Source organism: Linepithema humile, chromosome 1 (genome assembly GCF_040581485.1).
Source record: "Linepithema humile isolate Giens D197 chromosome 1, Lhum_UNIL_v1.0, whole genome shotgun sequence".
Classification (NCBI taxonomy): Eukaryota; Metazoa; Arthropoda; class Insecta; order Hymenoptera; family Formicidae; genus Linepithema; species Linepithema humile.
Window position 1 is genome coordinate 16,053,815 of NC_090128.1, and position 12,116 is coordinate 16,065,930.

The window sequence follows — 12,116 nt, forward strand, 5'->3', positions numbered from 1 at the left end:
CAATGTGCACATTACTCTGTATTATCGATCCTTCGTGGACATAGCACGGAACGAAACCAAAAATTGTGCACATGGCTACGTAGTTCCAATGTCCACATTTTAGGTCCACAGGTGGCGTATCGCTTTCGCGGATCACGTAAAACCTGGCCGTGGCGTCTCTCAGGCTTCTCTCTGGTGCTAGATTCATAAAATAATATGAATTTCGACAAATTGGAGCAATCTATAAAGAATCTAAATGCAGTGGTTAATAAATTTCCCATCGGTGCGATTTCGTCAAACGATTTCAAGCCTGTTGAGGAAAAGATGCAGACAGCTCGGATGTCCCTGATGCACACAAATGCCAGATTTTTAATACTTGCAGCAAAAATCAAACGTATGTTAAAGTTGCACAGCACGTGCATTTCCACAGTTATTTTGAAATCCCTTGCATTGTGTTACAGAATACATAGACAATAGGCAACAACGGAAAAAAGAAATCAAAGGAGTACTTCAGGATGTTACAAGTGATACACTTGTAAATACCAAGGCCATCAAATTATGCCTTCACAGTATCACTGCTCTTTCGATTCTCAACGAAGAGGAAGGCACTGTGGAAGATCAGAAGTAAGAAACAGAAACAGATTATACAAATACTGCTAGCTATAAAGCTTACTACTGGCCAAATTAGACAACTATTAGATACAGAGATGTAATAAAATTTTAATTCTTTACTACAGAAAACTCGACATCAATATGGAAAAATTATTTAACCTCAATGAAAAAATTATGGCAATTCAAAAAAACATTGAGGAAGCATCTCAAGTACAATTAAATCTAAAAATAGAATGTCAGAAAGCGCTTTTCAATCATAAAAATTTTCTGAGAGAACAGGAACAGATACGAAGCGAGAAATTACAGGAAACAAATCCTGAAATAATGAAGTAAGTAAACTGACAATCTCATTGTATATAATTTTCAAATTAAAAATTTTTTTCAGTACTAAATCCCAGATGGAAAAAACTTTGCGGAAGATAAATATAATGAAGAAACTCATTAGAATTTTTATAGCAACATCCGACGACATGTTAGCAAACAAACTACTGTTAGAAATGTTAGAGAAGCATAGAGAATCAATAAACGTTGAAACAATTATGAAAATGGCAGAAAGTGAAGAACTAGCGGATATGTAACAAACATATAATAAAAAAAAGAAAGACAAACAATAAAAGAAAACGGAAATCACAAAGAGAAAATATGCAGGAATTCGTAAGAACTTTTTTCTCTTTTCTTACTTGCTAAGCGCAGTAGAGACGACACATATTTACAAGAATAAGTTTCCACGCAAATTTCAATGTCTATTATTTTTTTTCCTTTTTGTCGTCTATTAAAGCGCTTTGTCAGATCGATTTTTTTTCTGAGTTAATTGTTAATGCTCAGTTCCACCAACGTAGATTAACTTTAATCTCGGTTCAACTTATTCTTCATCTTTTTCTAGTTCTAAGAATTAGAAAAAGGTAAAGAGTAAGTTGAACCGGGATAAAGTTAATCTACGTTGGTGGAACTGGACAAAATAAAGCAAAATCAATATCGTATATAAGTTAAAAATTAGGATAGTAATCACAGCGTACGTATAGTAAAGTTTTTCACTATAGGGGGAGAGAGATGTACATATTCATTTATATTTAAAAATCGGTGTTTCTGTAGTCGAGAGACTCGATTTTCTCACGCAGGATTCTTAATTCGCATATATAACATTAATTACCGCGTGCGTTAAAATGCAGATGTAAAACAATCGGTTCTTATTTTTTTTAATGGTCCAAATGAGTATGTGTATGTCATTCTCAGTCTCATTATATATGTTATCCATCCCTTTTTTATGTAAACCACTCTCCTTTTTCCCACAATCACCCATGTATATACGTATATATGGGCGTGCAAATATATAATCCTCACAATGATAGTAGTACTAAAACAATTTAATCACTATGTACACAAATTTGCTCGGTTTCGGATAGATCAGTTCAAGACGAGTAGAAAGAAAACGAATCCACTTGAGAAGGGAGCAGTATTGAACACTATTAAAAGAGACAATATTCGTGAATTCAGGACCTCACGTCAATAAAATTTGAGAGAAACAATTCATTGAATACACGTAGTACTATTTTTACACACAACCAAAATCACTCTTACGTTCTATTAACTTCCTTCCAAAGAACACATCCGTTTTCCCAGTGGCGTTATTTCATTTACATAATGAAAAAAAATTATATCACGCAAAGACACTAATCCCACATATTAATAATGATATTGTAATAAAAATTGCATTTGTTATGTAAATGGTTGACGAATTGAAGTATAAGCATACGCTTTGTGTGAACATAATTAATTGATAATTTTCTAGTTCTTTCCTTATTTCAGTTTCTTCTTGTGTGTTTTTACCATTGCAAGAAATATGTCAGCTTGCAACGCATACACACAAACTTATGCGCAATATTGCGTATCTAATATCTAATTTAGTATTTCACAATCGTTCGATCAGTGATTCGCTTATGTTTTTAATTGAACGAATTTGGATCGATCCGAGAGTGATTAATTGCAATTTATCGTAAATTCATAACCGAGTTGAAATATTTTTTATCAGTTATTAAGATTAACTTTATTAAAACCTTATCAAAATACAAGTTTTATTTTTGTTTTTGGATATACTTTCCAAGATTCTAAAACTTGAATTGAACACGGTCCGCGTTTTAATCATGTTGCTGCTAATACGCAACAGGTCCAATAACATTATTAATCACTCCCGGATCGATCGAAGCCCAGTCAGTCGAGAATACTATTAGCAATAGTAAACACACATACGCGCACACACACACACGCGTACAATTTCAATTGCACGTAAGCTGTCAATCTCATAAAAACAGCGATTTCTTTTTTTGTAGCAATTAGCAATTTTATTCAACAATTCGTCCATTAAAACAATACGAACGTATAGTAAGTCAAAAATGTATATGTATAAGCCTCGCTATGCGCGTCATTCATTTTCTCTATATGAAAAAAAAAACTATAGTGTTGATCAACTTAATCTCAAAGAGTTCCACAGTTTTTCATCTCTAACAGTTCTTCAACACTGTCGGTAATCTACATATCAACGTAACTAAACAATCACAATATACGAGGAAAAACACGCGTCCAATTTCTTTATTTCGTAGTTATGCTTTGCAACAAGATACTAAACTCACTTCCGTAGACACGCACGATCACGATATACCTTCATCGTTGACCAATGGGCCGAGGAATGAAAAAGATGCGAGAGTGCGTCCCAATCTGTTCGCACCAATTTACAAATATATAAAAAGGAAAAAAAAAAGAAATATCTCTCGAGCGGAGTTTTAGATTACAACAAGCCTTAAGCGCAACAATCACTTCTCTCATTATGCAACGCATGCACTTTGTCTATTATCTAGGAGAAAAAGGAAATATATGCGTGCGTGCGCGCGTATGTGTGTGTATTTACAATCGCTTGTATGTGTGAGTGTATAACTCTGATGGCAGGATATAGTACGATATAAATACTTGGAGCTTTCTCTTCGTGTTTATGTAGACCTTGCGCTCGCTCACGCATGCACGCACGCATGCTTCTTCCTTGCGCGCAATCGGGGATTACACAATTATACGGTTCCGTTTACTCAAATATTATTCCGATCACTCAAATAAATCCTATCTACCCGCAAGAATGACTCGCGAATGAATAATCGCATGCGCGACATAATCACGGCTTCAACATCTTATGTACTGTACAGGAGTGTGTGTATGGTATTATGCGAAATAACGACTTTTAGCTTCGTTGAAGAAATCGTTCTCAAGTAATAACGTTTCTTTTCAACTCGTTCTCTTCCCACGCACGCGAATATCACGAAAATGCATCAGACATTCGTCAGATCATTCACTCTCTTTCTGTCCGTTGATATAAACGTAGCATGACATTATCGTCGATTATTTCGACGATTGCTTGTCAAATTTACACGTGACAAGCTTACAAAAGAAGGAACGATATTCTCGGTGTGTCGATAAGTGGAAAGATACAGATGAGAGTGAGAGAAGATGAGAATGTGAGGGAGAAGGGGGGGGGGGGGGGCAGGAAATGCACACACAAGTACGATCTAGATTCTGATTTCTATCTTTTTAAGCGTATCACTTTTCAAGACATTTGATAGCAACGTAGACTAGTTCTCCTCTTTCTTTCGTCTTTTTTTTTCTTTCTCGTACGAAAACACGTACGGGTCGGAATATACAATAAGAATTCGAGTACACGACAGCTCTGTAAGTACATGGGTTTTCTGTTGCCAGACGCGCTTGTCGGGGTATTTGGATATTCAACATGGTGTACGAGCGTATTACATTAACACAGTACGGTATGTTTGCGCACACATCTCGAGAGTACAAAGTCATCGGTCGGACTAGCGTAAATGTGGACCTTTGGGTCCAGTTTTCTGCACGTCCATCGCTTTCCGCGCAACCACGGTTCCTGCAAGAAAAACAGACTTATGTTTGATTGCATCCTTTTTACTTGCAAATAATATCAGCCTGACAAAAATATTGTTTCTGAGAAATTCTGTAAACGGAAGAATCAAATTTGTTATAATTTCTCAGAGTATTGCGGATTTTTTGTAGAGAAATTTTCTCCGAATTTTGTTAATATTATGATTCAATATTTATAAATACCACGTTCTGAAAAGAAGAAATTGATGTTGAAAATATTTCATTGAAATTAACTAATAATTTTATTTAAAGCTGAATCTTAAAAATTATAAATTACAAACATCCTTACTCGCTTGTTTAATCGACATGACCGACGGGATCAATCCTCGCTGGTCCATGTTCGAATTTTCATATGTATTTTCATCTCGATTATATCTCGGTTGTTCAAGTGCTTCGTTGCGAACTATCAGCAGAAAATCACACCGTATGAATCCCTACAAATACCTCACAACGTAACCCTCTCCTTCTCTTGAAGAATAATAATTAAATATGCTCATAGCAGTAGGTTTGTTACAATAAAAATCTGTACGTTATTGCATATTACACTGTATTTCATAATTTATCTCTTTGCGCTGGTATTTAGTCTAATTTGTTTCGGTGGAAATTATCTTTCGGCCCTCTATTATTTCACTGTCACATCGGTCTTGATCTTTTCTTCTCAAAAATATCAGAATCAGATGTATCATATTTGATTGCTTTTCTCTTACTTCATCTGTCGTCATGTGCCATCTTGAAAATACGCGTGGACCAAGAAATATAACAATTATCTTCGAAAGTCGCACTCTCCTTGCAAAGAATGATTCGAAAGAAGTACTTTTGTCCTTTTTTTCCGACTTTCTTTCTTTTTCCCTTTTAACCGATATACGCTAGTGGCGGAACACGGATCAATGGTGTCACATAATTTTAACTTGTTCTTCGCATTGTTACTTGCTTATTAAACTTTCATTATATACGCTATAAAGTCTACAGACAGAAGAACCTTACTTGATCGATATGTTATGTAAAATGTAATTGTTTCAATTGTTTCATTGCGACAAATCGCTCTCACGCATGATAAATTCAGTTTGGAAGGCATGAAACCGATATTTTGATTCTATAAAAAGCATTGAAAAGTTTGCGGACTTTCTCTGCACGATTTACGTCACCGTATTTCCGTCGTATAGTTCACGCGGATGGAAATCATGGAAACAATACCACGAACGCTACCGCAATTTATCGTGTTAACGAGATATTCACGCATAGAGATTTTGCGTTTCGTTCCAAAAAAACGAATGTAGCGGGATATTCTTTAATATTCAAATCCATGTGGCGATAATGGAATTATCGTTATCATGATCCTCGTGTAGAAAATGACAGGCAGTGTACATGTTAAAGAAACTATTTTGACGCACTCGGATAATTTAAACCATGGCTCGGAATTAGTTCAACTTTACAGCCGATTCTCGAGATTAACGCCTCCTTTCCTCTCCTTATCACGTGCGCATGTTAAGAACGGCACGAATAGTGCCGCCATCCAATTAACGAGTGAATTCTTCTCTTAAAAGAACCTTGATTATTGAAATTTAAGAAAATTTATTACACAATAATTCGGAGTAAAATGGAAATGTGGAGCCAAAGCAAGTTTTGTTAATAATGCAAGATAAAAGAATAATAAGCTATCAACACCTTGCTCTACATTCCCATCGTTTTACTCCGAATTATTTTGTACACGAGCCTTCACTTACTAATTTTATTTATTACACATTTTTTTAAATGGTTTCCCCAGTAGGTCTATTCCACTGAAGACAAAAAATAACGAATTTTTAATTAAAAAAATAAAACATGAAACAGATTAGATTTTCTTGGCCTTTTATGAGAAAATCTTGTCTTCAGTGGAATAAGCCTACTGGGAAACCACTTTAAAAAATGCGTCAGCAACAATACCTCATAGATAATATGGTTCTCTATATTGAAATATTTCCAAATAATAAATTTAAAAATTATAAAAATAATATTACTAATAAATTTTCTTAAATTTCAATAATCAAGGTTCTCTTAAGAGAAGAACCCACTCATTCATTGTGCCGCTCCTAACGTTCGACGGTGCTGGCCCTAGCGGCTGCAGCGCGCGTGGTAAGAAGAGGAAAGGAAGCTTCAACCTCGAGAATCGGCTGAAAAGCGGAACTAATTCCGAGCACTGGTTTAAATTCTATAATACGGACTCGGTATTTATTTCAATAATGCTTATCGATAATGCTAATACTGCCACTGTTTCATATTTCCTTTAATATATTACATTATTTCAAAATTAATTCAAAATTAAAGTTACCAAATTTGTTTACTATACACAATTTTGTAAACTATAAATATCCTAATATATTAGAATCATTTTATATCTTTTTGACAATAGATAAAAAAATTTAAAATTAAAAGATGCATAACAAAATTAAAAGCGCTCACTTTCACTTTACATAGATTATATAGGGTGTCCGTAAAGAAATCAAATTTATACAGTGTACTAATGGGATTCAGTAGATAAAAAGTTTATATAAACCTATATCCGAAAATGCTTTATTAAAAAGTTATAAGCGTTCAAGGATTTATGAGCAGAATTAATTATTCAGATTAGATTACACCGATTCTTCTACCACTAAAATATGTTGTGGGGGAAGTTTTTCTGACTAAATCCCCGCAAGATCATGTAGGGGACATTACTAATTATAGAAACATAATTAAATAACAAATTAAATTTACACTGTAAAGGTACTTATGTTCTGTAAAAGTACTTAATTACTGGAGGAAAATTTAATTTATTATATTTTTACAACCAGTGCGGTCTTCCACACAGTTCTCACGAGGATTTATTCAGAAAAACATTCCGTATAACATATCTCAGCGGCAGAAAAATCGGTGAGGTGTAATCTAATCTGAATAATTACCGAACAATTCTGCTCATGAATCTCTGAATGCTTATAACTTTTTAATAAAGCATTTTCAGACATAGATTTACGTAAGCTTTTTTGATCTACTGAATCCCATTAACACACTGTACAAATTTGATCTCAACCTCAACGGACACTCTGCATGTATTTTCGCGACTCGTAATGTGATTTAATTCGTAAACGCGGCGAAAGTAAAGCAAGATCACTCGTTTACAAACATCTGACATCTCGATCTCATTCCTCAGAGGATAGAACGCCGATTATCGTTTCCTTTTTCAGTTTCATGCCTTTCAGAGAACTATATATAATCGAACTTTGCGACAATCGGAAATCTCGATTACAACAGATTTCAGGAATATACTACGCTCGTTTATCTTATGGGGCTGTGAATATACACACAATGAGATCTGTAGTAGTAGCTTCAATCCGTTATAATTCACAGAGAGTATACATGCGCAACGCAATATCCGTCGCGTAAAACACGGTGTATTGAAGAGCGCCCCCATGGTACAAGAAGAGAGTTGTAGGCACAAACAAGTTCTCTCAACATCGGAACATCAATTCCTTCTTACTTCTATATAATGCGGCTTACCGGTACTGAACCGTCATCGCCGCCGTCATGGCCGACGACCGTTCTCAGTCAACAGCGACGTATCAATATGTTGATAGCGATAACAATGTAATTGATAAACGTGAGTGATGAAAATGGAAATGATGGCAATCATGACTAATGACGATGATGATGACGATACGATAATAATAATAATGATGATGAGGGTGATGATGATGACGATGACGATGACGATGACGATGACGATGATGACGATGACGATGATGATGATGATAACAATGAAAATGATAAGGATGAGAATCAACGCAATAATATTAATAATAATGAAATAAAATAAAATAATAATAATGATTAATCATTACAATAATAGCAATCGTAGTACTAGTAGTAGTAACAGTAGCAGCAGTAAGTAGTAATAGTAGTGGATAGTCGGTAGCAACAAGATGAAATGTAATCATGTAGTAATAATAGCAATAATAATAGCACGAGGTCACCTTTCTTGGCTAAACGAGAAGATTTATTCAGTCAGTAGGTAAGTGGATTCGCCAACGTCTTGACTTCGAATTCGTTTATCAGCAACTCAAGACTACGCCATTACAAAATATTCATCTTGATGATTCATGATGATGAAGAGAAGGAAAAGAATTAAACAATTAAAATTACAAGATGTATATTAGAAGCATCTAAAAGGATATTACCGATCAGAGATGTACTTGCTGAATTCGACTGACTGACTTTTTAATAGACATGGAAATTTAATCATCGAGTAATTGAATTCATGCAACGAAAAATTCATCATCTCTCTCGCCGAATACACATATAAAAACATGTAAAAATCTCAATCGCCATCATGATATATTATATAAAGTTTTACACTGTAATATTATTACAAAAAAAAAGAAATGTAAAGAAAAATACATCTTTGTATTTCAACCTCATAAAATTGTAAGCCTCAATATTTCATTAATAGACACCAATAATTAAATTTCAAAAAAAAAACTTTAAATTTGTATTCGCAGAATACATATCACTATTAACCATTTTTTTCACCCGTTTAGATGTACTCTTTTGTAGATTTGTACATATATAACTTAAAAAAAAATAAAAACAAAAAAAAAGCAAATTGATCGAGCCTCGTTAGCTTCCCATGTGTGATAAAGATTTGGTGTCAATGTATCGAGTTCTACGGAGTGTAGAGTTTTAAGTAACGCCGCAAGACAATCAGCCGCTTTAATCATAACGCAGTCGTAGCAAAAACAATTCTAATCGCACGCAGCTATCATAGAGAATAACCCGATACATTCCATCGTAGAAGGAATGAATCTCCGCCGTTATCGGAGAAGATTGAATTGTCGTCAGCGAGTCCACCTATTTAACGAAAAGATCAGCTCGATTGGCCAGAAGAAAAGGAACTTGATTTATTCGATCACGATTCGAGTCGCGCGCGACCGTCCAACTAATGATAATTAGCAGCGACAGTGGTATAATGGCTGTGCGACAGTGGTGATGTCGTTGTGACTGATGAGGTTTCAGTTCGACAACGGCGGTGGCGTCGGTATCGGCGTCATCGTGACGGTAGTGTGCAGCACCGAGTCCCGGGACGCGGAACGACTGCCGGCACGCAATAGAGTGACAATCTCCCTCTCAGGATCGGCGCTGCTGCTCGCAATACCGCCTGCTGCATCCACATCCATACCACCCGCGCCGCGTTTACCCGCCCTCGATGTCGCGGCGACGGTTCCACCGGCGGCAGCTTCCCTGGGATCGTCGGCACTATTACCCGCACACTGCACCGTCCCCCCGAGACCAACGGTAACGGACAGTCATTTCTGCCTTCCACTTTTCTTCTTCTTACGCTTGAAGAAACAACAGCATCTGGAAATAAAGCAAACACTAATAGGACTTAGAGTCGTCCCCTTGGCAGCATATCTCGTTAGTCAACACTGATCATGCAGCGGTGGGACACAATAGATGCAGATGGGACAATGCGGTCGCACTGTGTGTGTGTATGAAGCAAAGAGAGGGAAATTTTCCTGATCTTTCGACGAGATACTTTATCCTATTGTATGTATAAATGTAGACATTAGTGCTAATTTCAGGATTATTATGCAGTTGTTAATTACAGTTTTTTTTTGACAAAATTTATTCTGACAAAACAATAAAGGTAGAAATAGAAATAATAGGAAAAGTAGGAAACCTGTGATAAAGTGAAGATTAATGCATACATTTAATTACAATTGTGCCGAGTATAGTGAAATTCATTATTTCAACACTTGTTGATAAAAAAAAAAAAAAAAAAAAAACAGTTGAGGACACGGCGTGCAATTTACTTACAATTAGATTGAATTGTTTAAAGCCTATGTGAATATAATCCATCAACTATTGCGTTTGATTAAGATATTAACAGCAAAATAACAGTTTTTGCATTAAACAATAGAATAAAAATATATAAAATTACTTTTAAAAAATTGCTTATTTTGTTTTTGAATATAATGACAAAAATAATTACCTCAACTAAATTGTCAAATCAAATTTTGCCTGTACTATTAAATTTTACAAAAATTTTAGATATTGGAAACACAAAAAATGAAGTACATAAATACTCCACAGTACTATATAAAATATTGAATAATAACATAAAAAAAACATTATACATCATAAACATATATTTGCCATTTCATACTTTGAGATTTATATTTTAATATTGTTTATAGAGCATGATTGATTACACAACTGATTTAAAAATAAAACTTTCTATCATAACAATAAATCTCTAACAATACATTTAACGAATGTTATATTTTCTTCTTATATTACGAAACAAAAAGTCTTGAATTGTCCATTTGTATAAAGATAACATATCGAATTCGGGAATGAGAGGTGTTGGATAGGTGTTGGAAATGTGTGCTTGTAAAGATCGCAACAATAGTTTTTTGCATCGAGGACAATATCTCTGTTTTAGACGACTTATTTTTCTGAAAGAAATATCACATACACGGCTTAGATATTCAATTGATACAAATAGGTTTCCGTTATCTTTATCCCAATTTTGAAAAAGTCCAATTTTTGTGCTAAGACTATTTCAGCATACAAATTATTCTAAGAATGTTTCAGTATACAAATTATTCTATTCTAAGAATATTACGCATATAAATACGTATAATAATGTATGCATGCAGAATTCCCAGAATATATAGTGTCCCAGACATTTTACTACCGTAACACCTGTTAATAACAGATTCTTGAGATCATTTGAAGACGAAAATCTTAATACCAAAACGTTGAGACTGCAATAGTTTTTAAATGAAAAATGTTTAAAGTTGGCCAATCAAGATGTCAAAAAATTGCGCGTCAAGGACATCACACATTGAAAGTGCCCTCAGATATCACTTTAGTTATCGATATTAATATAATTTATGCACTATTATTGAAATGACACTTTATAAATTTATTTATAAATTTATCTTTATTTACTTTTTTTGAAATATTGACATTAGAACGCGATGTGCATCGAACTGTCAAAGATTTTCACATGAAGCGTGTCATAGACGAATTCAAGCATGTTCAATGTGCAACATGCCTGAACGCGCAACTTTTTGACAACCTGATTGGTCAACTATAAACACTTTCCATTTAAAAACTATTGCAATCTCGACAATTTAGCATTAAGATTTTCATTTCCAAGTGATCTCAGGAAATCTGCCATTACATGTTACGGTAGGGTCTGAAACACTTTGTATACATCAGATGGTTGCATTCTTATTCATTTCATGAATTTACCATATTTAGAACAACAAAGAGAGACGCGAATTGCGATAAAACAAACTGCTACTAACTTGGTTTCGTCGATCATGTCCACTTCCTGAGGTGCTGTGATTGGTGTGTTGGAGTGCCCAGCGGTTGGATCGTCGTTCGCTAGTTCTCCATTAGTCGACGAAACCACCTGTATACATCATACATCATTAGTGCGAATCAAAATAGAAATAAAGAGAAGTTTCACATTAAAAGACTTTACATATCTATAAACTTGTATTTTCCAGCACTATTGGATGTGAAAGTTGGAAAATGATTTTTATACTACTTGGACTTGTAAAAGAGAAAAACTA

The 12,116-nt window shown here is 34.7% G+C and overlaps 2 protein-coding genes and 1 long non-coding RNA gene across 22 annotated transcripts in view; 1 reads left to right on the forward strand and 2 right to left on the reverse strand.

Annotated features, from left to right (window-relative positions):
• Nucleotides 1-1,232, forward strand: LOC105679532 (chromosome partition protein Smc-like). Its single transcript, XM_012379603.2, has 4 exons — nucleotides 1-373; nucleotides 441-603; nucleotides 717-920; nucleotides 977-1,232. The coding sequence occupies exons 1-4, from the start codon at nucleotides 196-198 to the stop codon at nucleotides 1,167-1,169; spliced, it is 738 nt and encodes a 245-aa protein (XP_012235026.1). The 5' UTR covers nucleotides 1-195; the 3' UTR covers nucleotides 1,170-1,232.
• A 702-nt stretch (nucleotides 1,233-1,934) lies between these two features.
• LOC105679531 (uncharacterized) lies at nucleotides 1,935-9,541 on the reverse strand. Its single transcript, XR_001101861.2, has 2 exons — nucleotides 4,808-9,541; nucleotides 1,935-4,504 (listed from the first exon to the last, which is right to left on the reverse strand). It is a non-coding gene; the product is annotated as an uncharacterized lncRNA (long non-coding RNA).
• A 147-nt stretch (nucleotides 9,542-9,688) lies between these two features.
• gish (casein kinase I gish) overlaps nucleotides 9,689-12,116 on the reverse strand; it is a 34,419-nt gene continuing 31,991 nt past the window's right edge. For 11 of the 20 annotated variants that reach the window (XM_067347715.1, XM_067347714.1, XM_067347720.1 and 8 more), the window contains 2 exons: nucleotides 11,847-11,953; nucleotides 10,291-10,985 (listed from right to left, as the gene is read on the reverse strand). In XM_067347715.1, coding sequence (XP_067203816.1) covers nucleotides 10,796-10,985; nucleotides 11,847-11,953 — 297 coding nt within the window. In that variant the 3' untranslated portion in view covers nucleotides 10,291-10,795. Of the gene's footprint in view, nucleotides 9,904-10,290; nucleotides 10,986-11,846; nucleotides 11,954-12,116 lie in introns of those variants that run through there. The other 9 variants (XM_067347723.1, XM_067347725.1, XM_067347730.1 and 6 more) reach the window with 3 other exon arrangements.